This window comes from Salvelinus namaycush, chromosome 9, assembly GCF_016432855.1.
Source record: "Salvelinus namaycush isolate Seneca chromosome 9, SaNama_1.0, whole genome shotgun sequence".
Taxonomy (NCBI): Eukaryota; Metazoa; Chordata; class Actinopteri; order Salmoniformes; family Salmonidae; genus Salvelinus; species Salvelinus namaycush.
The window spans coordinates 19282510-19308521 of record NC_052315.1 but is presented as its reverse complement, the minus strand read 5'-3'; the positions used below and the strand labels follow the sequence as shown (position 1 = coordinate 19308521).

Genomic DNA, 26012 nt, shown 5'->3' with positions numbered 1-26012 from the left:
AATTCCTGTAATAACTACAACCTAAAACTTCTTACCTGGGAATATTGAAGACTCATGTTAAAAGGAACCACCAGCTTTCATATGTTCTCATGTTCTGAGCAAGGAACTTAAACGTTAGTTTTTTTACTTTCTTCTTCAACACTTTGTTTTTGCATTATTTAAACCAAATTGAACATGTTTCATTATTTATTTGAGGCTAAATTGATTTTATTGATGTATTATATTAAGTTAAAATAAGTGTTCATTCAGTATTGTTGTAATTGTCATTAATAAAAAAATTTTTTTTTAAATCGGCCGAATAATCGGTATCGTCTTTTTTTGGTCCTCCAATAATCGGTATCGGTATCGGCGTTGAAAAATCATAATCGGTCGACCTCTACTGGAGACCATGTGAACGATACCTTGGGAAAGGTGAGTGCAGAGAGGGGGGGCCGCCAGGGTGCTGTAGCCCCGAATTAAATGGAACCCCAGGAAACCTTGTAACTGCACCCTGTGGCCACTACCACTGCTTTCACTTTTTCAGGATCCATTTGGACATTTCCATCAGCGATGACATATCCCAGAAAGGAGATTGTAGAGCGGTGGAACTCACACTTCTCGGCTTTCACGAACAATTGGTTCTCCAGGAGGCGCTGAAGGACTTGTCTGACATGAAGAATGTGTTCTTGGGCAGACGGGGGGGAAAAAAACAGGATGTCGTCAAGGTAGACAAACACGAAACGGTTTAGCATGTCCCGGAGCACATCGTTTACCAGAGCCTGGTTGGAGAGTCCATACGGCATTTCCTGGTACTCATGTCCGCTGGCTGTGCTAAAGGCTGTCTTCCACTCATCTCCTTTGCGTATCCGAACCAGGTGGTAGGCATTCTGAAGGTCCAGTTTGAGAAAGAAAAATGATGGCCCCATGGAGAGGTTAGAAGGCCGAGGAGTGGTAGGGGGTAACAATTATTGATCGTTATATCATTCAGACCCCGGTAGTCAATGCACGGACGCAGGGTCTTGTTCTTCTTCTCCACAAAGAAAAACTCCGTGTCGGCAGGAGATGCAGATGGACAGATGCCTTCAGTAGCCAGAGAATCCTCAATGTACTCCTCCATGGCCTTGGTCTCCGGGCCGGATAGAGAATATAGCCGACCACGCGGTGGTGTGGTTCCGGTGGAGGAGATCAACGGCACAATCATAAGGACAGTGCGGGGGAAGAGAAGTAGCCCGTGCCTTACTGAAGACCTCCAGAAGGTCATGGTACTCAGTGGGGATGGCAGAGACATCCGTGGCTTTGCTTGCGTCCTGAGGGGGACATCTCAAGGAAGGCTGTGCCGCTTTTAGGCAATGAGAATGACAAAACTGGCTCCAACCCAGGATGGACCTCGTGGTGCAGTCAATAACAGGATTGTGTTTCTGGAGCCAAGAAAATCCCAAAACCACAGGAACATGGGGAGATAAGAAAAAGGAAGGAACTGGAGATTTTAAAAAAGATAAGAAAAAGGGAGGAACTGTATGGTCTCACTGTGGTTTCCTGATACCCGTATATGAACGGGCAAAATGCTATGGGTGACTCTTCCAATAGAGTTGCCGTCCAGTGCCCTTGCATCCATGGGGACAGGGAGAAGTTGAGTGGAAATACCTAAATCAGAAACCATGGTAGCATCCATAAAACTTTCATCAGCCCCAGAGTCAATGAGCACCCTGAGAGACTTAGACTGGTCTCCCCACAGCAGAATCACAAAAAAAAGGTGGACGGGTGATGGAAGTTAGTAAAAAGGGTTTCTTAACTGGGCAAGTGGCTATATAATGTCCCGCCCCTCCACAGTACAGACAACAGTTAGAATTTAGCCTACGTGAGCGTTCCCCAACTGATAACCTAGCTCTTCCCAGTTGCATGGGCTCAGGAGTATCCAATTCACCCATCGCTGATGATTCTCTGGGAACCTCGGGTGTTTTCGGCTCTCCTCAGAAATACCAACTTCGGGGATTTACGGATTCCTTCGGACGAGTGCCAGCATCAGCAGACGAACGAGTGTTCCCGAGACCCGACCTCTCACACCGGCGTTCTCGTAGGCGCTCATCAATCCTAATCGCCAGGGCAATGAGGGAATCGAGGTCCAGTGGTATTTCCAGAGCTGCGAGCTCATCCTTTAACACCTCTGACAGTCCGTGGAGAAAGGTGTCATACAGAGCCTCTGGATTCCAGGAACTATCGGCGGCCAATGTGACGAAAATCTAATGCGTAGTCTGCCACACTACGGGAGTTCTGATGAACATGCAGTAGTTTGAGCTGCCTCCCTCCCGGGCACCGGAGAATCAAAAACCTTCCTCACTTCTGACATGAATTCCTCCAGGCTATGGCACACAGCAGATTGCTGCTCCCACACAGTCGCTGCCCAGGAGAGCGTCCTTCCGGACATTAGTGTGATTAAAGACTATCTTTGATCGGTCCAACGGGAACGAAGAAGGCTGGAGTTCTGGGAAAGGAACGCCCGGCAGGTACCAGGATCGCCTGCATAACACTCCGGAGGTAAGCAGGGTTCTCGAGGAGCCAGGGTGGGTTGAACAAATCCACTAGTAGTAGAAAGGTCACTGGGTGGTTGGGAGGTCTCAGAGGTGGCGAGCTGCCTATGAGCTAACTCACTGATTTGCTCCATTATAGCCTTGAACCCTTGGTCGTGGCGTTCCGTCAGGGAACGAAGCCCTGGAAGGTACAGCAGTAGCTCCTCATGCCTCCCAATGGTGGCTCCCTGTAGGGAGACAGCGTGATGGAGCTGGTCTCAGTCTGCTGGTTCTGTCATGGCCAGTTCGTACTATAAGGGCACAAGGCGAGACCCAAATGCAGACACAGGAGGCAGATGGTTGAGCTCCGATATTTATTACACCAAAAGGGGTAGGCAAAAGGCAGGTCGGGGGACAGGCGAGAGTTCCTAAACCAGGTCAGAGTCCAAACAGAACAAGGGGATAGGCAGGCTCGAGGTCAAAACAGGCAGAGTGGTCAGGCAGGCGGATTCGGCATCAGGACAGGCAAAAACAGAGACTGGGAAAAATCGGCGCTAGGAGAAATGTTGGTTGACTTGGCAAAACAAGACAAACTGGTACAGAGAGACAGGAAATACAGGGATAAATACACTGGGGACTAATGGGGAAAACAGGAGACACCTGGAGGTGGGTGGAGACCATCACCAAGACAGGTGAACCAGATCAGGGCGTGACACTTCTTCTACAACAACAGTCACTACATCTTCTTCTTCTACACTGGCAACAACATTCACTACATCTTCTTCTTCTTCTACACTAGCACCAACATTCACTACATCTTCTATCCTACACATGTTCTCACTCTGATATTAAAGAGTTTTCCAAAATAGTGTCAGTGAAAGTGTGGCTTGCCATTCTTGTTTTCCCTCCTCACAGCCTCCTGTGGGACTTTATTATGATAATATTTCCATTGGCGTTGAGTGCTGTGAGGACAGGACCTGTGCCTTGTGTTTAATGATTCATCACCTAAGAGGTAATATTCACTGACAATTGAGATGCAACCATTGTGTGTTTGGTAGAACAATCACTTTTTACTGCGTCCGGCGTATATGGTCCAAGAGTAGTATTCACATTTTGTGGATCCAGATGTGTCCGAGTAATCTGTTGTTTATTTTATTGGATCACATTCACAGGTTGTCCTTAGCCATTAGGGGACCCATTGTTGATGTCAGAACTTTGCAATGTAGGCTATTAAGTAATGTTTGTCTCTCATATGCAAAGCTCTATTTTTGTCATTTGGTGTTTTTTGTAACTGTAGATGCCGAACACCAAGCTACTTCTGTGGTTTCTCGTACCATTTGATATTCATTGTTATGACTGTTGTGTTTTGTGTCATTGATGTTGATGTTATGAATTATGCAAACCCAGTTATCCCTTAATCTTGTGGGGGGTTTTTTCAATATCATTCTCACGATACCTCACGTCAATGGAATATGCCCTTTTTGCCAATGACGTTTTTGAAACTCACATTTGTATATTTATGAACTATTCCAGAACTATCATTGAATACATACATATGACATGTATCAAATCAGGACATAATATCACCGGAAAATTTTACAGCAAAGGTTTATTTACAATTCCTTATACATTTAGTAAATTCCATACAATACACAATTTACACATGAAAAAGAAAAAGAAATGGGCAACGCCATGCAGTACATGTCACGTAATGATTAAACAGAGAATTCTCAGAAATGTATTTATATAATGCAGTTAAGGGAGCCCAAGACATCTTCCAGAGCACAGTGGCAACCATACAAGTCTCTCTCTCTTTATAGGTCAGACAATATGGAAAGATCCAACGCTCGCTTCGCCAGAGGATATTCCTGAATAAGTTACAGTCTCCCTGAGAGCAGCCAGACTGTACAGGAGAGGACAGATGCATGCATCATGCTGGTGGCACAGGCACACTCAGAAATCAACCTGAAGCCAAGGCAGGGCTGTATAGTGTCAGTCAGTCTACAAGCCCTAGTACCTCGACATTCTACAGGACAAGTGGGAATAGGAGACGACTGAATTACCATGGAGAAGTAGCGAAAACTAAGTGCATTTTAAAAAAAATTGTCATTTATCACTTATTATGTGAAATGTGAAGCATAAACGTGTCTGGGAATTTTTAGAACCTGAAACTGTCTGGAATCGAGGGGATCATGTCATTTGACTATTTCTTCTGTATTATAAGGCAATCTTTGCACTCTGTTTTCTGTTTGACGTTTTTTTCCCACAAAATCGGCATGTTTCTACATTTGAATGGGAAACTCTCTTCCATTCCTCTCTCCTCTTAAAGCTAATGAATCAGGAAACTGGAAACTGATCAGAGACTGTTCGGATAGTCCTTACTATTTTTCTCACACAATGTGTTATGTAACATTGGCAATTAGACTTACTCTGTCTCTCAACCTCCCCCAAAGCCTCTTCATGAAACATCTACCTGTCAACTTATCAGTGCACGTTTACTTTAAATAGCCTACTTCCATAAGTGACGACTTCAGCTTCAGATAAGTGATGGACAGTGAGGCCAAAGACCACTTTTTCTCTACAACAGCTCTCTCTAATTATTCAATTCCATCACAAGATAATCTCACCCCTTCTCCCACAAGTGACTCCTCTTTGGTGTTGCAAGTCCTCCAGTTGTTGAACAGTTGTTGCTGTGGCCCCTCTCTCTCACCTCACACCCTACGGTTAATGAGAGTTATCTTCTCCACACGTGGACCCAATTACCATCATCTTACTCATAGCCTGGATGCAACAATCTGCTCCAAATAAGCTGATTGGTTTATTTTAATGAACTGCTGGACTGTCCATTCTAAGAGGGTTTAACATGCCCATGATGGTAGAGGTCATTGATAATGACTAGAGGGCTGTACACTGTACAATATACTTGTTTAATCTATTTGATCTTGAGTATCTATTTTATAAGATATCTTTTGAGCTGTTGTTAGCTTCAGGTTGAGTGCAAAATCTAAACAATTTTTTTTGTACAATAAACTGTACCATAAACTGCAATGGTTTCAATTTACTTAGTTCCCTGAGGTTTTGCTGACTGACATTTAAGAAAACACCTCGAAAATTGAGCCAATTTAAAGGTATGGTCGTTTAAATGTTGAACGTACTCGACCACAGACCTCTCTTGTGCCTAAATGATATCCACATGCTGCGTGGAAATCAACTTGTTTGGTTGTTTGTGACAGTCTCGGTTAAAACTTCATAGGGATAGGGGGCAGTGTTTCCACTTTGAACAAATTGCGTGCCCAAACGAAATTTCCTCCTACTCTGTCCCAGAAGGTAATACATGCATATTATTATTACTATTGTATAGAAAACACTCTGAAGTCTCTAAAACTGTTTGAATTATTTCTGTAAGTATAACAGAACTCATTTGGCAGACAAAAACCTGAGAAGAGGTCAAAACAGGAAATGAGAAGTCGATTTTCAAAACAGTGTCAAATGGTACCCCGTCTAGATATGACCGAACAAACACTGCCTAGGGCTTCCACTAGATGTCGTCGTCTTTAGATTTTAGTCTTATTGTTCTACTATAAAGGAGGGGCTCATAGGAGCTGTTCTAGTGAGTGGTCGTCAGAATTCTCAGTCAGGATTTGCGCGCGAGGGAGAGAGAGAGCTCTCGTTCCAATGCTCTTTCTTCAGACAATGAAATTCTCCGGTTGGATCCTTATTGATGATTAATGTAAAACACATACTAAATATGGATTGCAAACATCATTTGACCTGTTTCTACGACCTGTAACGGAACTTTTTGAGTTTTTGTCTGGATGGATTGTTCGTGCGTCATGAAATGGATTCCTGGGATGAACATGCTAACAACAAGTGGCTAAATGATGGGCTTTATGGAACTTTTCAGTCATTTATTGTCGATCTGGGAATCCTGGGAGTGCCTTCTGATGAAGTTATTCGAAGGTAAGTGCATATTTATAGTGTTTTTGTAGCTTTTGTTGACACCAAAATGGCGATTATTTCTTTGGCTGGATTGTGCTCTAAAACGCCGTTCTCAGATTAATCTTTTTCCGTAAAGTTTATTTTGAAATCTGACACAGCGGTTGCATAGAGGATAAGTTTATCTTTAATTATGTGAATAACACTTGCATCTTTTATCAATGTTTATTATGAGTATTTCTGCAAAATCACCAGATGTTTTGGAATCAAAACATTACTGCATGTAACGCGCCAATGTAAACTGAGATTTTTTGTATATGTATATATGCACATTATCGAACAAAACATAAATGTATTGTGTAACATGATGTTATATGACTCATCTGATGAAGAATTTCAAAGGTTAGTGATTAATTCTATCTCTATTTGGGGGTTTTGTGCAAGCTACCTGTGCTGTGAAAGAAATGTCTGTGCTTTTTTGTATTTGGTGTATTTGGTGTATTTGGCTGTAAAACATTTAAAAATCGGACATGTTGGCTGGATTCACAAGATGTTTATCTTTCATTTGCTGTATTGGACTTGTTAATGTGTGAAAGTAAAATATTTCAAAAAAATATTTTTGAATTTCGCGCGCGCTGCCTTTTCAGTGGAATGTGGGGGCTAGACAGGTTAATCTCTTCAAAGTGCCCTCAAGAGTATCTGTAATGTATTTCCTAATTAACAGCTGGGCTGATAACTACGAGCCAGCCATGTTTGCTTCCTCCGTGTTCTACAGGCACTCATTTGGGTTTGGATTAGTTCAGCTCTAGGCGCTCTCCAGCAGTCTGAAGGGACCCACAGCCACCCACTACATAGATAAACAAGTTTGGACCTACTATCAATGGGGAACTTTCCTACCATTACTGAATCCAATTAAATGGTCCTTTTTGAATGTCTTCCCACTTGCTACTCTAATGCCCAAGCACTGGAGAACCTCTAAAACTCATACTCAGTGAGGGGTAGAAAGACGGCATGCTCATAATTGGTTCTTCTGAAGGACTGTTTAAATAAAACTTAATTCGCCCAGAGCCTATTTTCCCATTGGGAAACAAATTTGTGGAATTGGTCCTGTAATAATCAGAGGTCTGTCTGCAAGTTAACTATATTAATAAGTTGTTGTTTAGTAGCTATGGGGAAATAGTACCATTGAGATAAATGTGTCCCTCTGGAAAGGGACTGTGTTCTCTAAACTGAAAATATGATTGTACACTTCTTGCTAAAAGTTAATGCGTCATGCAGCAAGATATGAAAACATTATAATGGGAGCAGATTGCAGAAATATCAGAAATATATGTGGTACTGACAGTGTAAAATGATTACCTAACATTTAAATGATTGTTATACACTGTAATTCAAAAAGCAATTGAATCCTGTACAAGCTCCTTTACAAATACACTCGGTATACCACAGCCAAACTTACTGAAGGATTTACCCTATTTACCAGCAGTACCTGGTGCAGTATATAATTGGCTTGTCACGTGATGATTTGCAAGGGCTCTCAGGTCAAAATAGAACATAGCTATTGCACTTGATGAGACAAAGACAGACACTCCCACATTTAACAACAATACAGTCAATTTAGTCTTGGAACTAACCTAGCTAATTATCTGCAATGTATAAATAGGGTTTCTTCTTTGATGTTGATTTGTTTTAGTTTTTTTACATTCCTGACAGTAATGTTGGGGGGATGTTGAAGAACAGACAGAGAGGTGTGTTGGATGAGTACTTGGGGACTTTGTGGGAACTGAGGACTGAAGGGAATTGTGTCATCCCCCACAATCTCCTCTCTCTCCCAGGTCCCCTACCGCAGGCTCTGTTCAGTCAACTTGCTGAGATGCGTTTTGATAAGGGACGCTTGTGTTGGCTGGGGCCTGGTGCATGTTGTATGTTGTATTCAGGTTAGAGTAAAGGTCTGGATCTCAGTTGGAAATGTGACATACTTATTTGGAGAGAAAAACGCAAGAAACAAGCGCACTAAGAAGCGTCCTCTGTTCCACAAACTCAATAACTCCTTGCACCCCATTGCATCTTCTTAAATAATGCCTATTTTTGGCAGAAAATACTTCCTGGTTTCTAGAAAAGGGGCCCACTGTCTGTTACAAACAAACTAGATCACTAGGACCTCATGTTCCTTTGATCTTGGAAAGCGTTGACTGATTATGAAGTGTTTATCATTTCGACTGGCGTTTACAGTTGCAGTTGGTTATAACTCAAGCGATCAGAGATATCAGAAAAGAGGGTTGGTTAACGATGGTTAATGTGGAACGCGATAAATCCAAATATTTCTCGGAAATTGGTTTCCGTCTTAAAATCCTATTAATGCCAATTAAATAAATATCCTTTGCTTTACTGGACTGATGAAAGCTAAAGAAATGTATTTCTTCTCAAGGAATACAATTAATACTGATATGTATTGCCAAACCCTTCCAGTAAGTTTCAGAGAAAAAAAGTCTTAATTTCTCTCTCCTGTGTGGTTTTGCTGGAGTGGTTACTGTTTCAATAGATTACCGTACTGTGTTCAGAGAAAGTTCACATCCAACATCACCAGGCTGACACAACTTGACATTTCCTTCTTTTGTTTGTGAGAGTAAGTCATCTTCATTTCTAACCCAAAGACCTAGGAATAAATTAAAGTTATTAGGATTCAAGTACAGAACGTGGAAAACTTTACACACACTAAAAATACTACTTTTGTTTACACTCTGTGGCACAACGAAAACTTGTAACTCACTTAACGGCAGATCTACTGCCGGTCCTGTGTCCGCATCGTAGATCTCCTCCTGCTAGAGAAGCTGGATCTGCGGCTCGTGGATTCAGAGGGGTAGGTCACTACCCGGGAGGACCTTCCTCGGACCTGCAGCCCCTGCGCCTCCCTCATGTCCCTTGCCATCTGAGACAGGGTCTGGCTGGGGTTTGTCTGGAGGCGTTGGAAGAGACTCTCTCTGGTTAAAGTCCTCTCTGGGCAGCTGAAAGTCAGAGCAACCCCAGTGTCTGACTTCATCTCTCTGGAGAAGCCGTCAGAGGTACCGTCAAAACAGCGTCCAATGGCGATCTCTTTTGCCACCCTTGGGTTCTGGTCCGTGACTGTGTAGATGCCATAGTTGTGCCCCAAGGGGTCGACGGGGGCCAGCATGTTGAAGGCATGGGACTCGTTGTTCTGTGAGGTAGGGGGGTGCTTGGTCAGGTACTCCTTTAAGAGGCTGTTGATGCCCACTCTCCGACAGTTGCCCTGTGGGAGGACTGATATGAGGGACCTATCGACTGCGGCTTGGTCGAAGAGCATACCACTGCACTTGAACTCAAGGCAAGCTGCTGAGATGTTGGCCACGTGCATGTCGCGGGTACTGCGGATGTCTCTGATGCCGTACAGCTGGCCTGCAGTCTCAGGATGGGTGCCTCCATGGTTCTGTGACCTTATCATAACCTCCCTTTGCCCCTGGATCTTGACCTTGATGAAGCAAGCCCTGAACTCTTGAGGGTTGGGCCACCAAGAGAGGTAGTCACCTGTCCACGATGTTAAGTCGTTCTCTTGAAAGGGCACAACGTTATATTCGTATTTGTCCTTTTCCACTCTGAAGAATCGGAAATGGTTGGCATTGACTTCAGCATTTTCACAGGATATTAAACTCTGATAGGAGTATATTGGCCCGTTGGTCTCTTCCAAATGATTGGGGTTGGGTTTTGCCAAGTTGATTCTGAAGGCTGTTTTCTTAAGAGCTGGATCATTGTGGTCTGAACGCCGGTAGTCTATCTTGTCTAAATATGGCTGAGACACACCAATGATGTTTGGGTTCATCTTGGGGGTTGAGGGAGCTGCTTCCAGTTCTTCACCACCCATAATGCCTGTGACGTAAGCTGTGTAAGCATCAGGCACCTGAGCATCACAGAAGGCTGGCAGGCAGGCGCCGTTGTGTCCAGTTATCACACTGTCAAAGCGACCCCATGCTCTGGGGTTAGAGGAGAAGCCAGGCTTGGGCTCCAGGTTTATCAGGCTGATGACCACACCTTCCAACTGCTCAGTGGCCAGAAATTTGTCACTCATGTACGCCCTCACTTTGACGTAGCAGCGGCGGTTCTCAGGCACATCCAGGTTGAAAAGTCGGCGCTCCCTGATTTCCATGTTACCTATGAGGAAAGTACGCTCCTCTCGCTTGCGCCGTCCATTACCACCAGATGTGGTCTGAGTGTAGTGAAAGTCACTCTCCTCCTCCCAGACACCTGTGTCTGGGTTGAGGGACCACAGTTTCATTTTGGGAATGTGTTCGTGCATTTTGACGTGCTGTGTGTCTAGGAGTACTTGTACCGCTCCAGCCCCTAGGACTTCCTGGTTCATCTCATCTCTGAAGTCAACGGAAAACATCCCATATGTCCTCAGTGGAAGCATGTCACCCTCATCGTCCACAAAGTTGAGATCACCAGGCGCTGCAGCAGCTGTGGTGATGTTCCTGGGGTCAATGAAGGTGACACTGGCTTTCACCGTACCTTCGTACACCTCCCCATTGTTTTTGTGGAAAGAATTTGGAGGTATGACAATCTGTCCAATGGGGTCCTCTCCTTTGATTTCTCCTAAGTCAATGGTATTTGTCTCTCCAGCATTGATATCAATAGGTTCCTGCTTTCTCATCACCTTCACGTCATGGTAAACAGAGCCCCCTCTCTTGTCAAAGATAAACACCTTAGGAGTGTCAATGAATTTTTCAGTGGGATCCACAAAGTTGACCACTAGCCTCTCTGTGTCTGGGGTTATATTGAGCGTGAAACCTCCTTTGTACCCTGTGGTGCCCACTCTCTCCTTGCCAACGTACATGTGCCCGAAACGCAGTGGTTCATTGTTGTCAACTGTGACCACCCTGCCACGCACAAGCACCTTGGGCACCACACACTTCAGACAGCCACACTCAGTCACAGCTTTGATGGGTAGGCTGTAGCTCCCACAGTTGATCACCCGGCTCTCCATCTTTTGGACCCCGCAGCAGTAGCCACCTCCATCCCTGCAGCGCAGGTCGAAGTCCAGGGAGCCTACACACTTGTTGTGGGTGCAGCGGCCAGCGTTGTAGAGCTTAGAGTCAGTCCCAGGCTGAACACAGTCCATGGGCAGCCTAATGAGGTGGTTCTTAGGTGTGGGGTTGCATGCCGGCGTGCCTTTAGCTGTGGAATACACAGTGCATAGAGTTAGCAATGAGATTATACTCATGTTTTATGGATGTAAACACACACATGCATAATGCATATAATGCACACACAGTGGCAACAAAAAGTATGTGAACCCTTTGGAATTACCTGGATTTCTGCATAAATTGATCATCATATTTGATCTGATCTTCATCTAAGTCACAACAATAGACAAACATAGTGTGCTTAAACTAATAACACACACATTATTATATTTTTCTTGTCTATATTGAATACATAATTTAAACATTCACAGTGTAGGTTGGGGAAAGTATGTGAATTCCTAGGCTAATGAATTCTCCAAAAGCGAATTCCAGTCAGCTAACCTGGAGTCCAATCAATGAGACGAGATTGGAGATGTTGGTTAGAGCTGCCTTGCCCTATAAAAAAAGCACTCACAAAATTTGAGTTTGCTATTCACAAGAAGCATTGCCTGATGTGAACCATGCTGCAAACAAAAGAGATCGCAGAAGACCTAAGATAAAACATTGTTGACTTGCAAAAAGCTGGAATGGGTTACAAAAGTATCTCCAAAAGCCTTGATGTTCATCAGTCCATGGTAAGACAAATTGTCTATAAATGGAGAAAGTTCAGCTCTGTTGCTACTCTCCCTGGGAGTGGCCGTCCTTCTAAGATGACTGCAAGAGCAAAGCGCAGAATGCTCAATGAGGTTAAGAAGAATCCTAGAGTGTCAGCTCAAGACTTACAGAAATCTCTGGAACATGCTAACATCTCTGTTGACGAGTCTACGATACCACGGAAGAAGGCACTGCTGTCCAAAAAAAACATCTGAAGTTTGCAAAAGGGCACTTGGATGTTCCCTGGCGCTACTGGCAAAATATTCTGTGGACAGATGAAACTACAGTTGAGTTGTTTGGAAGGAACACACACCATGTGTGGATGAAAAAAAGGCACAGCACACGAACATCAAAACCTCATCCCAACTGTAAAGTACGGTGGATGGAGCATCATGTTTGGGGCTGCTTTGCTGCCTCAGGGCATGGACAGCTTAATAACATCGACGTAAAAATGAATTTCCAAGTTCATCAAGACATTTTGCAGGAGAATGTTAGGCTATCTATCTGCCAATTGAATCTCAACAGAAGTTGCGTGATGCAATAGGACAATGACCCAAAACACAGAAGTAAATCAACAACAGAATGGCTTCAAGAGAAGAAAATACACCTTCTGGAGTGGCCCAGTCAGTGTCTTTACCTCAGCCCGATTGAGATGCTGTGGCATGACCTCAAGAGAGTAGTTCTCACCAGACATCCCAAGAATATTGCTTAACTGAAACAGTTTTGTAAAGAGGAATGGTCCAAAATTCCTCCTGACCATTGTGCAGGTCTGATCCGCAACTACAGAAAATGTTTGGTTGAGGTTATTGCTGCCAAAGGACGGTCAACCAGTTATTAAATCCAAGGGTTCACATACTTGTGAATGTTTACACAGTGTGTTCAATAAAGACATGAAAACGTATAATTGTTTGTGTGTTATTAGTTTAAGCAGACTGTGTTTGTCTATTGTTGTGACCTAGATGAAGATCAGATCAAATTGTATGAGCAATTTATGCAGAAATCCAGGTATTTCCAATGGGTTCACATACTTGTTCTTGCCACTGTATACACTGAGAATACCAAACATTCGGGAACTCCCTTCCTAATATTGACTTGCAAAAGGAATCATGTTCATGATATCATAGCTGAGGTTACGCTCCAATGTTCCTCTTAGACTCCCTATCCTCTAAAGAAAAAGATTGTTGCAGACAGATGGAACAGCCTGAATTTCTTCAGGCTAGGGTCCCTTTTTCTCAATTTCCCCCTGACTGACGTGGCCAAAGTAAACTGCCTGTTGCTCAGGCCCTGAAGCCAGGATATGCATATACTTGGTACCATTGGAAAGAAAACACTTTGAAGTTTGTAGAAATGTTAAAATAATGTAGGAGACTTTAACACAATAGACATGGTTGGAGAAAATCCAAAGAAAAACCAAACAGAATTATTTTCTTTCAGAGCACATGCTCTTACAATGGAAAGTAGAGGGAAATAACAAAATCTAGCTACCAGTATGCAATTCCTATGGCTTCCACAGGGTGTCAACACTATATGTTCAAGGTTTCAGGCTTGTTTCTTCCAAAACGAGTAAGAATAATGAGTTTTAGTACTGGGACAAACTATTGGAAATTCGTGTTTGGGCGCACGAGGAAGACAAGATGCACCTGCTAATATTGGTTTCCTATTGAACATACTTCTTTCCGTATGAAATATTATAGTTTGATTACATGTTAGGGTATCTGAGGAGTCAATAGAAACATATTTTGACTTGTTTTAATGGCTGGGGGGCAGTATTGAGTAGCTTGGATGAATAAGTTGCCCAAAGTAAACAGCCTGCTCCTCAGTCTCAGTTGCTAATATATGCATAGTATTATTAGTATTAGATAGAAAACACTCTAAAGTTTCTAAAACTGTTTGAATGATGTCTGTGAGTATAACAGAACTCATATGGCAAGAAAAATCCTGAGGAGAAATCAAAACAGGAAGTGAGAAATCTGAGCTTTGTATGTATTCACCAGAGTCCCCAATGAAATCCCCTTGAGATATTAATGATGTTGCACTGCCTAGGGGTTCCACTAGATGTCAACCATCAATATAAATTATAATGAGACTTCTATGATGTTGTGGGAGTGAATGATAGCAGAATCTTTCAGGTGTCTGGCAGTCAGCCATTTTCTGATCACGCTTATTCCTCATGGTACCCACTTGCGTTCCATTTCTCACGAAGACAAGAAGGAATACTCCGGTTGGAACTTTATTGAAGCTATATGTTAAAAACATCCTAATGATTGATTCTGTACTTAGTTTGAAATGTTTCTTCGACCTGTAATATAACTTTTTGAAGTTTTTGTCAGATGTAACGCTGACCAGAATGAGCGTTTGGATATGTATACCAAACGCGCTAACAAAAGAAGGTATTTGGACATAAATAACGGACATTATCGAACAAAACAAACATTTATTGTGGACCTGGGATTCCTGGAGTGCTTTCTGATGTAGATCATCAAAGGTAAGGGAATATTTATCATGTCATTTCTTGTTTATGTTGACGTTAACATGGCGGCTAATTGTGACAAATTTTTCTGAGCGCCGTCTCAGATTATTGCATGGCTGGCTTATTCCGTAAAGTTTTTTTGAAATCAGACACAGCGGTTGCATTAAGGAGAGGTATATCTATAATTCCATGTGTATAACTTGTATTATCATCTACATTTATGATGAGTATTTCTGTTGAATGATGTGGCTATGCAAAATCACTGGATGTTTTTGGAACTAGTGAATGTAACGCGCCAATGTAAACTCATATTTTGATAAATATGAACTTTATCAAACAAAACATACATGTATTGTGTAACATGAAGTCCTATTAGTGTCATCTGATGAAGATCATCAAAGGTTAGTGATTAATTTTATCTCTATTTGTGCTTTTGAAACTCCTCTCTTTCACAGGAAAAAAAATGGCTGTGTTTTTCTGTGGCTATATGTGGTGACCTAACATAATCGTTTGTGGTGCTTTTGCTGTAAAGCATATTTGAAATCGGACACTGTGGTGGGATTAACAACAAGAATAGCTTTAAAATGGTATGAGATACATGTATGTTTGAGGAATTTTAATTCTGAGATTTTTTATGTTTTGAAAATGGCGCCCTGCACGTTCACTGGCTGCTGTCATATCGATCCCGGTAGCGGGATGCAGCCATACGGAGTTAACAAAGTTTTGGGATTCCTTTCTCTGCATGTTGAACGAGTGGATTACTCAAATCGATGGCGCCAACTAAACAGACTTTTTGGGATATAAAGAAGGATTTTATCTAACAAAACGACACTACATGTTATAGCTGGGACCCTTTGGATGACAAATCATAGGATGATTTTCAAAAAGTAAGTGAATATTTAATCACTATTTGTGAATTTATGAAACCTGTCGGCCGGTGGAAAAATATTTTGATGTGGGGCGGCGTCCTCAAACAATCGCATGGCATGCTTTCGATGTAATGGCTACTGTAAATCGGCCAGTGCAGTTAGATTAACAAGAATTTAAGCTTTCAACCGATAAAACCGATTGTATGTACCTACATGTTTAATGTCCATCATTTTTATGACTATTTATTTGAATTGCGCACCCTCCAGTTTCACCAGAAGTTGTCCCGCTAGCGGGACGCCTAGCCTGATATATACAGTTGAAGTCAGAAGTTTACATACACTTAGGTTGGAGTTATTAAAAATCGTTTTTCAACCACTCCACAAATTTCTTGTTAACAAACTATAGTTTTGGCAAGTCGGTTAGGACATCTACTTTGTGCATGACACAACTAATTTATCCAACAATTGTTTACAGACAGATTATTTCACTTATAATTCACTGTATCACAATTCCAGTGGGTCAGAAGTTTACATACACTAAGTTGACTGTGCCTTTAAACAGCTTGGAAAATTCCAGAAAATAATGTAATGGCTTTAGAAGCTTCTGATAGGCTAATTGACATAATTTTAGTCAATTGGAGGTGTACCTGTGGATTTATTTCAAGGCCTACCTTCAAACTCAGTGCTTCTTTGCTTGACATCATGGGAAAATCAAAAGAAATCAGCCAAGACCTCAGAAAAGAAATTGTAGACCTCCACAAGTCTGTTTCATCCTTGGGAGCAATTTCCAAATGCCTGAAGGTACCACGTTCATCTGTACAAACAATAGATACACAAGTATAAACACCATGGGACCACGCAGCCATCATACCACTCAGGAAGGAGACGTGTTCTGTCTCCTAGAGATGAACGTACTTTGGTGCGAAAAGTGCAAATCAATCCCAGAACAACAGCAAAGGACCTTGTGAAGATGCTGGAGGAAACAGGTACAAGTATATATATCCACAGTAAAACAAGTCCTGTATCGACATAACCTGAAAGGCCGCTCAGCAAGGAAGAAGCCACTACTCCAAAACCGCCATTAAAAAGCCAGTCTACGGTTTGCAACTGCACATTGGGACAACGATCGTACTTTTTGGAGAAATGTCCTCTGGTCTGATGAAACAAAAATAGAACTGTTTGGCCATAATGATAATCGTTATGTTTGGAGGAAAAAGGGGGAGGCTTGCAAGCCGAAGAACATCATCCCAACCGTGAAGCATGGGGGTGGCATCATCATGTTGTGGGGTGCTTTGCTGCAGGAGGGACTGGTGCACTTCACAAAATAGGTGGGGTAATGAGGTAGGAAAATTATGTGGATATATTGAAGCAACATCTCAAGACATCAGTCAGGAAGTTAAAGCTTGATTGCAAATGGGCCTTCCAAATGGACAATGACCCCAAGCATACTTCCAAAGTTGTGGCAAAATGGCTTAAGGACAACAAAGTCAAGGTATTGGAGTTTCCATCACAAAGCCCTGACCTCAATCCTATAGAAAATGTGTGGGCAGAACTTAAAAAGCGAGCAAGGAGGCCTACAAACCTGACTCAGTTACACCAGCTCTGTCAGGAGGAATGGGTCAAAATTCACCCAACTTATTGTGGGAAGCTTGTGGAAGGCTACCCAAAACGTTTGACCCCGGTTCAACAATTTAAAGGCAATGCTACCAAATACTAATTGAGTGTATGTAAACTTCTGACCCACTGGGAATGTGATGAAAGAAATTAAAGCTGAAATAAATAATTCTCCCTACTATTATTCTGACATGTCACATTCTTAAAATGAAGTGGTGATCCTAACTGACCTAAAACAGGGAATTTTTACTAGGATTAAATGTCAGAAATTGTGAAAAACTGAGTTTAAATGTATTTGGCTAAGGTGTATGTAAACTTCCGACTTCAACTGTATTACCCAATATGTCATTTCCTGGCCCCTCTGCATTAAAAAAAAATGAATTAAATAACTAATAGAAACAAAAAGAAAACGGTAGTCCTGTCTTTAAATATGGATGGAATGTTTTATTAACCAACTGGAGTGTAGCCTAATGTTCCCTAGTGATGAGAACCACAATGGGCTGGTAGCATGAAGCAGGTTAATCATTCTTCACTCAGAGCCTTGGTGTTCCAGGTGTTGTTGTTCTATTCACAGGGGCAAATCTCTCAGGCTGCAGTGACTCAGAGCCAGAACATATCCTCCTGTAGAAGCCCGTAGCTGAATGCTTTAGCACACTCCCCCGCAGACCCTTTTTGTCAATCTATATCGTGGCTAACAAGCAACTGGGGAATACGCACAATGTGTATCTACCCCGCACGGATGCGGAAACGCATACTTGTTTGACTAACAGGATTTATTGACAATCTTGGATTTCACTTCAATAAGGGGAGTTCTGGAGAAGTGGGATTTTGGTTTTTACTGTCTATTATAAATAATGTAAATAATCTCTGTTTAGAAAAGGCTGCTTTATACCAATGCAAACATAATTAAACCTTACTGCTCCAGGTACTGCCAGATTCTGGAGGCCTTGATATTTTATGATCTTATTTTACTTGGGTGTATTTTTTCGATGTTACAGATACAGTAGATTTTCTGCAGGGTTTTTTCCTCACTCTCATTCAGTTTTCTGCAGTGTCTTTCCATACTGTCCATTCCTACAGGTACAGTACAGGATTTGATGGATAGGGTCTATACGTACCGATAACGCTGAGGAATGCCTGTGAGGACTTGATGCTTCCTGTTTGGCTGCTGGCTTTACAGTAGTAATGTCCTGTCTGCTCAGGCTTCAGGTCTCTCAGCACCAGATCCTCTTCATATTTGAACACGTTCCGGTCCAATAGGGTCCTATTGTGATACCTGGAGAGAAGAACATACCGTTAAAAACCTATACTGAAAATGTAATGTTTGTAAGTTGTTTAATATAATGTGTTATCTAGTCATGTTCCCCAAAAACATTTGAAAGATTTTTTTCTGGCAAATGAACAAAGGAATGCATGATCATACCAGTAGTACTTGTCTGGCATGGGCGCCCCTGCTGCCTTGCAGCATAACATCACACGCTGTCCCTCATAGCGCACTTTGTCCTCTGGGTGCTTTACAATGTATGGCTTCTCTGCAAAGCAGTAGGAAACAAATCCTTGAAAACCTGGCTCTGGGACTGTTGTGAATGGTACCACAAAGGCATCCTGATCTAAATAAAACGTAATCAGGCCTACAGTTTAAACTCTTCTTGGTCTCCGTACTTATGAACAATGATTGGTGTGGGATTATGGTGAAATACTTCCCCTGTGACTGCATTTATTTTGATTTAGTTTCCATGTATATGTGCATGTAAAGGACTCAACTACTTCAGACTTTCCTCCAGTGGTCCGTATTGTAGTTTTAAATGTCCTTACCTTAGTCTGGCTACAGTAGATGGATGGTTATAATGACAGACTGACTGGCTCAAAGCAGTACTAAGTACATAGAGAACATACTTCATCATTGGGATATTTGTTGATATTACTAACTTAGTATAACTCACCTGCGTACTTTAGAACTGCCCGTACCCAGGATGACCCGCTGCTGTTGCTGGAGGTGGATGCAGTGGCCGGGGCAAACTTCTCCTTCCTGATGTAGAGCTGGCTGGGGGAGCTGGAGCAGACCCCTGGGAGCCTGAAGAGGCCTTTGGCGTCAGTGCGGGTACGGATGATCTTGGGTCTGCTGGCCAGCGCTATCCTGGCCCCCATCACGGGGACACCGGTCATACTGAGTACCTCTCCTTGGAGCATGTGGCCCACACACACACAGCGGCTACAGTCCTCACTGGGACGGCCATCGGGACACTCACGCTTACATTTGGCTGCAGATACACACACACACACAGACATACACAATAACACCCACACACAATACATTAGGCATACTATTACACATGATTAGAATGATTATTCAGATTTTACAGCCATATTGTGTATGTTTCTTTAGATTTACGACTTACGTGGGCATGGATTTTTCCCACATTTCTGGATTTCAGCTGCTCGACCAACACACTGCACTGTTATAGAGGTTCTCACACAGGTCCTCCTTCTGATCCTGCGACCCTTGCCGCAGGTCACTGAGCATGCTCCCCACGTACCCCACTGAGTCCACTTGGCTAGTCAAACAACAGAGACATGGGACATAAACATGAATGATCCATATAATCTAACTGTAGCTTCAAAGAAAGGTGAAAGGAAAGATGCATTGTAAAAAATATTATCACAGGACTTTTGCCAGGCTACTGGTCACCTGATGAAAGTGTGCCGTAACAGAATTGTTACATATCAGGTAGTTTCCTCCTCTTTCTGGGAGATAGCAGAGACAGTGCTGCCACTGATGATCATTAGAGAGGGAAGTGCACAGTGACAGCCTCCTCCTGATCAAAGCCCCTGGAGCTTTATGAACATTGAAGGTGTGTTGACGATGGTGACAGATAATTGTTAGAAGTCCATGTTAGGGAGAAGTTAGCAAAACTGTGGCATGTGGAGAAGATGGTTTTATGTACATTCTTAGAAAAAAGGTGTTATCTAGAATGTAATAGCGTTATTCGGCTGTCCCTATAGGAGAACCATTTGAATAACTATTTTTGGTTCCATGTAGAACCCTTTCCACAGAGGGTTCTACATTGAACCCACAAGGGTTCTACTTGGAACCAAAAATGGTTATCCTATGGGGACAGCTGAACCCTTTTTTCTAAGAGTGGTTCAGCATTGGCTCTACTGTGGCCGTAGTCACTGTATTTATTAACAGCCGCATACTGCAGCTCCATCTCAGATCTGTTGGGATTATCTTCATGTCAATAATGACCCCGATCAGCTGGTCAGTCTCTTGGTAGGGAATGAATTACGTAAAATTATAATTATTATGTTAGGCTTGATGTTAAATATTGTCATGGTATGTACACTGTAGGTCTATGTGTAGGTTGTGTTGTGAGGATACCTTCACATGGCAGGGTGGCACACTCCCTCCTCTCTGTCTGGGGCCCCTGGCATGGCGGAACCAGTAGCAAGGGCATGGGCTGGATGCTCATACACTTCCTCTGACGGACCTGAATGCCCACGTCATTACAGGCTGTAGCAGAGCAGGGGCCCCAGGCAGACCAGTCCATCCAGTAGGCCTGAACTGGACACACAAGACAAGACATTGTGACAAGGGTGAGTATGGAATCCACATAGAAATAGAATTGGTAGAATGGTCACAGACCTAAAATTCCAGTCCTGGACTGAGAATTACAGATGTAGGATCTTAATTTGATCACTCTTTTGGAAATGCAAACTTGTAGTGTACTCAAGGTTTAAAAAGGCTTCTAAAGTTTGTAATTTCCACTTTAAAATGTCACTTGATTTGACTTGCCCTAACAAAAAATGTACATTAATTATAATCCACATCATAATTCACCTTTCTTGTTGCTGCAGGATTATTTTCTAGCTGTAGCAAACTGTCTCAAATTAAGATACGGCATCTTTATGTAAGTAACGTAGCCTGTAGTTTGAAAAAATAAGTCCAGGACTTTTACAGTTGAAAAAAGACAAACAGATCATTAGTGGGGCGACGTGGACAGACTCGGTATACAAATCCCAAAAGAAAGAAATTATCTCACTTCAATACATTTTTATAGAAAGTTAGCAAAAATAGATGAGATCTTGCTACCATGGAAAGGAAAATACCTGTCTATTTGTGGAAAAATCACCCTGATTAACTCTTTAGTCTCTTTTGCCTACTCCTAGTGACCTGCTTTTTAAATTATATGAACAAAAAATATTCAATTTTATTTGGAATGGCAAGCCAGACAAAATTAAAAGGGCCTATTTGTACAACGAATTCGGAGGGCAGAAATGATGAAATATTAAGGCATTAGACCTCTCACTAAAGCCATCAGTCATACAAAAGTTATACTTAAATCCAAACTGGTTCTCTAGTAAATTGACCCCATGTTCAAGAATGGCCTTTTCACCTTTATTCAGATTACACCTGCTCACTTTCGGTTGTTTGAAAAGGAAATAATCTCCAAAATATCGTAAGAAAAAAAAGCCTTAGAAAGTTGGTTGCAATTTCTGAATAATCCACCTGAAAAGGCAGAACAAATAATACAACAAATATTGTGGTTAAACTCAAAAATACTAATTGATTAAAAAAATGGATTTTTCGATGAAATGTTTAAAAAAGGTATAATTTTTGTGAATGATATCATAAATAGGACATGCAGCTAACACAGACATATGGAAATGTCTGCTCTACCCAAAATTACAACCAACTAATTGCAGCATTACCACAAAAATGGAAGAGGCAAGCAAACAATAAAATTATTATTATTTTAGCAACAAAAATGTATCTTTAATTTTCGATCTGTAGAAGCTATGAGAATAGAAAGGTTCAGTACTTGTGTGAAACATCACAGCACAGTTGGAAAATATATGGCAAATAGAAATCCAAAATGGATGGTGTTAAGAGATAGATGGGAGGGGTTGAATGGCGCTGAAGGGTGGGACTAATAAGATAACCAATGTAAAACATATGGGGTCTGTAAAATGTATATAGGTTCAGAAATTCTGTGAAATAGCACAGTTACAAATAGAAATCAAACTGGATGGACATCAGAAATAGAGGAAGGACATAAAAACAAAGAAAATATAACTATTGTAAAATAGATTGTGTCTGTAAAATGTGTATAATATGTAAAAACTGAAGGTAGAAACCTAAGTGTTATTATTTATTAGTTTACTCCAATTGGGGGAAGGTTGGTAGGGTTTGCGGGGAATAATAAAGCTATATTTAAAAAAAAAAAAGTATGTATATCCATATGTATATGTATGTACAGTTAAAGTTGTAAGTTTACATACACCTTAGCCAAATACATTTAAACTCAGTTTTTCACAATTCCTATCATTTAATCCTATTAAAAATTCCCTGTCTTAGGTCAGTTAGGATCCCCACTTTATTTTAAGAATGTGAAATGTCAGAATAATAGTAGAGAGAATTATTTATTTCAGGTTTTATTTATTTCATCACATTCCCAGTGGGTCAGAAGTTTACATACACTCAATTAGTATTTGGTAGCATTGCCTTTAACCTTTAAATTGTAGAACCTGGGTCAAACGTTTCGGGTAACCTTCCATAAGCTTCCCACAATAAGTTGGGTGAATTTTGACCCATTCCTCCTGACAGAGCTGGTGTAACTGAGTCAGGTTTGTAGGCCTCCTTGCTCGCACATGCTTTTTCAGTTCTGCCCACAAATGTTCTATTGGATTGAGGTCAGGGCTTTGTGATGGCCACTCCAATACCTTGACTTTGTTGTCCTTAAGCCATTTTGCCACAACTTTGGAAGTATGCTTGGGGTCATTATCCATTTGGAAGAGCCATTTACCAACATATACCAAGCTTTAACTTCCTGATTGATGTCTTGAGATGTTGCTTCAATATATCCACATAATTTACCTCCTCATGATGCCATCTATTTTGTGAAGTGCACCAGTCCCTCCTGCAGCAAAGCACCCCCACAACATTATGCTACCACCCCCGTGCTTCACTGTTGGGATGGTGTTCTTCGGCTTGCAAGCCTCCCCCTTTTTCCTCCAAACATAACGATGGTCATTATGGCCAAACAGTTCTATTTTTGTTTCATCAGACCAGAGGATATTTCTCCAAAAAGTCTCCATGTGCAGTTACAAACCGTAGTCTGGCTTTTTTATGGTGGTTTTGGAGCAGTGGCTTCTTCTTTGCTGAGCGGCCTTTCAGGTTATGTTGATATAGGACTCGTTTTACTGTGGATATATATACTTTTGTACCTGTTTCCTCCAACATCTTCACAAGGTCCTTTGCTGTTGTTCTTGGATTGATTTGCACTTTTCACACCAAAGTACGTTCATCTCTAGGAGACAGAACGCGTCTGCTTCCTGAGTGGTATGACAGCTGCGTGGTCCCATGGTGTTTATGCTTGCGTATCTATTGTTTGTACAGATGAATGTGGTACCTTCAGGCATTTGGAAATTGCTCCCAAGGATGAACCAGAGTTGTGGAGGTCTACAATTGTTCTTCTGAGGTCTTGGCTGATTTCTTTTGATTTTCCCGTGATGTCAAGCAAAGAGGCACTGAGTTTGAAGGTAGGCCTTGAAATACATCCACAGGTACACCTCCAATTGACTAAAATGATGTCAATTAGTCTATAAGAAGCTTCTAAAGCCATGACATAATTTCCCAAGCTGTTTAAAGGCACAGTCAACTTAGTGTATGTAAACTTCTGACCCACTGGAATTGTGATACAGTGAATTATAAGTGAAATAATCTGTCTGTAAACAATTGTTGGATAAATTACTTGTGTCATGCACAAAGTAGATGTCCTAATCGACTTGCCGAAACTATAGTTTGTTAACAAGAAATTTGTGGAGTGATTGAAAAACGGGTTTTAATGACTCCATCCTAAGTGTATGTAAACTTCTGACTTCAACTGTATATATGTATGAATGTTTATTTATGCATATGTATGGGTATGTACGTGTATGTATATGGATATACAGTATATATATTTACCCCCAAAATATATGGGGGATTGGAAATGATGCAGACAATTACATTGATGGAATCAACAATCTTTCTGCAATATTAAGCTGATCCACCCCCCCCCCCCCCCAAAAAGGGGGGAAAAGGGGGGGGGAAAGAAAAAACAGATCATTAGTGGCCATAACAGAGCAGCAGATGCATGGCTTAAGTGGCTTTACCTCCACTGAGGTTCTGTTTCGGCTCAGTATACAGCACAGTAACTAGGGGTGACATGGATAGTTGGCTAATCCCCTCACAAAATTCCATTATCCCCTAAGCACAGTATGGGTTCAGAATCCTGAACACAAAGCTATTATAGCACATCTACTTTATAACCTATGTGAATGGGGCATGGTGCATGGTGGTCTGTGGGTACCTGGTGGGCACTGGAAGCGGACGTAGTAGTTGGAGCAGATGCGTCCGTAGGCCTGCTCCTTGTTGATGCACCAGAAGCCCTTCTCCAGGCTGGAATGAGTCACCTCCCCAGTCTCTGCTGCTGCCACCCAGTCCGTGGTGCGGGCCTCCATGGCCACCGGCCGGGCACACACCCTCTCCCTGTAGTAGAACTGGATGGCCTCTAACCGCTCGTAGTCTCCATTCCCCCCTGGATGGTCGATGTTGAACCAGGACGTCCATTCAGTCACGCCTGCCATACATGCAGATTGGGAGAAGGGAGACATAGACAAGGAGATACAAATCACAACTAGGGAGTAAGGTTGCACAGTTAGTTTTTATTTACTCCTTTTTTCCCCCAATTTCATGGTATACAATTGGTAGTTACAGTCTTGTCTCATCGCTGCAACTCCCGTACAGACTCGGGAGAGGCGAAGGTTGAGAGCCGTGCGTCCTCCGAAACACAAGCCAACCAAGCCGCACTGCTTCTTAACACAATGCCCACTTAACCCAGAAGCCAGCCGCACCAATGTGTTGGAGGAAACACTGTACACCTGGCGACTGTGTAAAGCATGCACTGCGCCCGGACCACCACAGGATTCGTTAGTGCGACAAAGGGACAAGGACATCCCTGCCGGCCAAACCCTCCCCTAACCCAGACGACGCTGGGCCAATTGTGCGCCGCCCCATGGGTCTTCTGGTCGCGGCTGGCTGCGACAGAGCCTGGACTCGAACCCAGAATCTCTAGTTGCACAGCTAGCACTGCATCGCAGTGCCTTAGACCACTGCGCCACTCGCAAGGTTGCACAGTTTAAGAGAATAGTCTGCTACTGTCATTGTCTGCTGAGTAGAGACGCCCAGGGGAGCCTGCGTTGACCAAACTCTTTCCAAGCCAACTCAGAAGGCAGATGAGGAGGGAAAGTGTCATGTCGTCTAGCTTTTGTCTGCCACATGTTCAACTCTGAGATTTTCCAAAGATGTGAAGAAACAGCCTCGCTGCATTGCATTAGCAACATACCATGGATCTCTGAATAATAGATTTCATCATTGGAACGAGTCCCTTGGGAGGCATCGAGAGAGAAGTGAAGTGATCTATTGGTGGACGTTGTCAGGATGTGTGCTCACCGTGCTGTGTGCTATCGTCGGTAGACATTCTCAACAGACATAGTGACCTCTCTCTCTAGTCTCTCTGTTCATTTAAAAGCCAGTGGTTTTCAACCCTGTGGTGACATTAGGTATTTAGTTTTAATTTCCTGTATCTGGATAATGTATGTGTTGGCTTACATATTAATTTGGACTGGATTTAATGAATAGTTGCTTAAATTAAACTACACTCATGTGAATATAAAGTAGAATCCATGCTATTGTTTGCTCTGATATGATCCTGGCAGGTTAACACCATTGTCTCATTCCACCAGACTGCTCATTCAAAGGAGCGAGACTGAATGTAAGCATAATGGAATGTGAGTGCTGAGTGGG

The 26012-nt window shown here is 42.3% G+C and overlaps 1 protein-coding gene across 1 annotated transcript; it reads right to left on the bottom strand.

The window, feature by feature from the left end:
- Positions 1 to 9204: 9204 nt before the first annotated feature.
- Positions 9205 to 25686, bottom strand: LOC120053183 (cartilage intermediate layer protein 1-like). The gene is made up of 7 exons (XM_039000345.1): positions 25659 to 25686; positions 24517 to 24786; positions 19557 to 19719; positions 19108 to 19388; positions 18588 to 18696; positions 18283 to 18440; positions 9205 to 11609 (listed from the first exon to the last, which is right to left on the bottom strand). The coding sequence occupies exons 1-7, from the start codon at positions 25684 to 25686 to the stop codon at positions 9205 to 9207; spliced, it is 3414 nt and encodes a 1137-aa protein (XP_038856273.1).
- Positions 25687 to 26012: the final 326 nt, after the last annotated feature.

Coding starts and splice junctions, on each gene's coding strand:
- LOC120053183 (XM_039000345.1), bottom strand. CDS start 25,686: ATGTCTACCGACGATAGCACACAGCACG. Junction 18,697..19,107: donor GGCAGTTCTAAAGTACGCAG/GTGAGTTATACT, acceptor ACTGCTTTGCAG/AGAAGCCATACATTGTAAAG. Junction 11,610..18,282: donor GGCATTCCTCAGCGTTATCG/GTACGTATAGAC, acceptor TGTATTCCACAG/CTAAAGGCACGCCGGCATGC.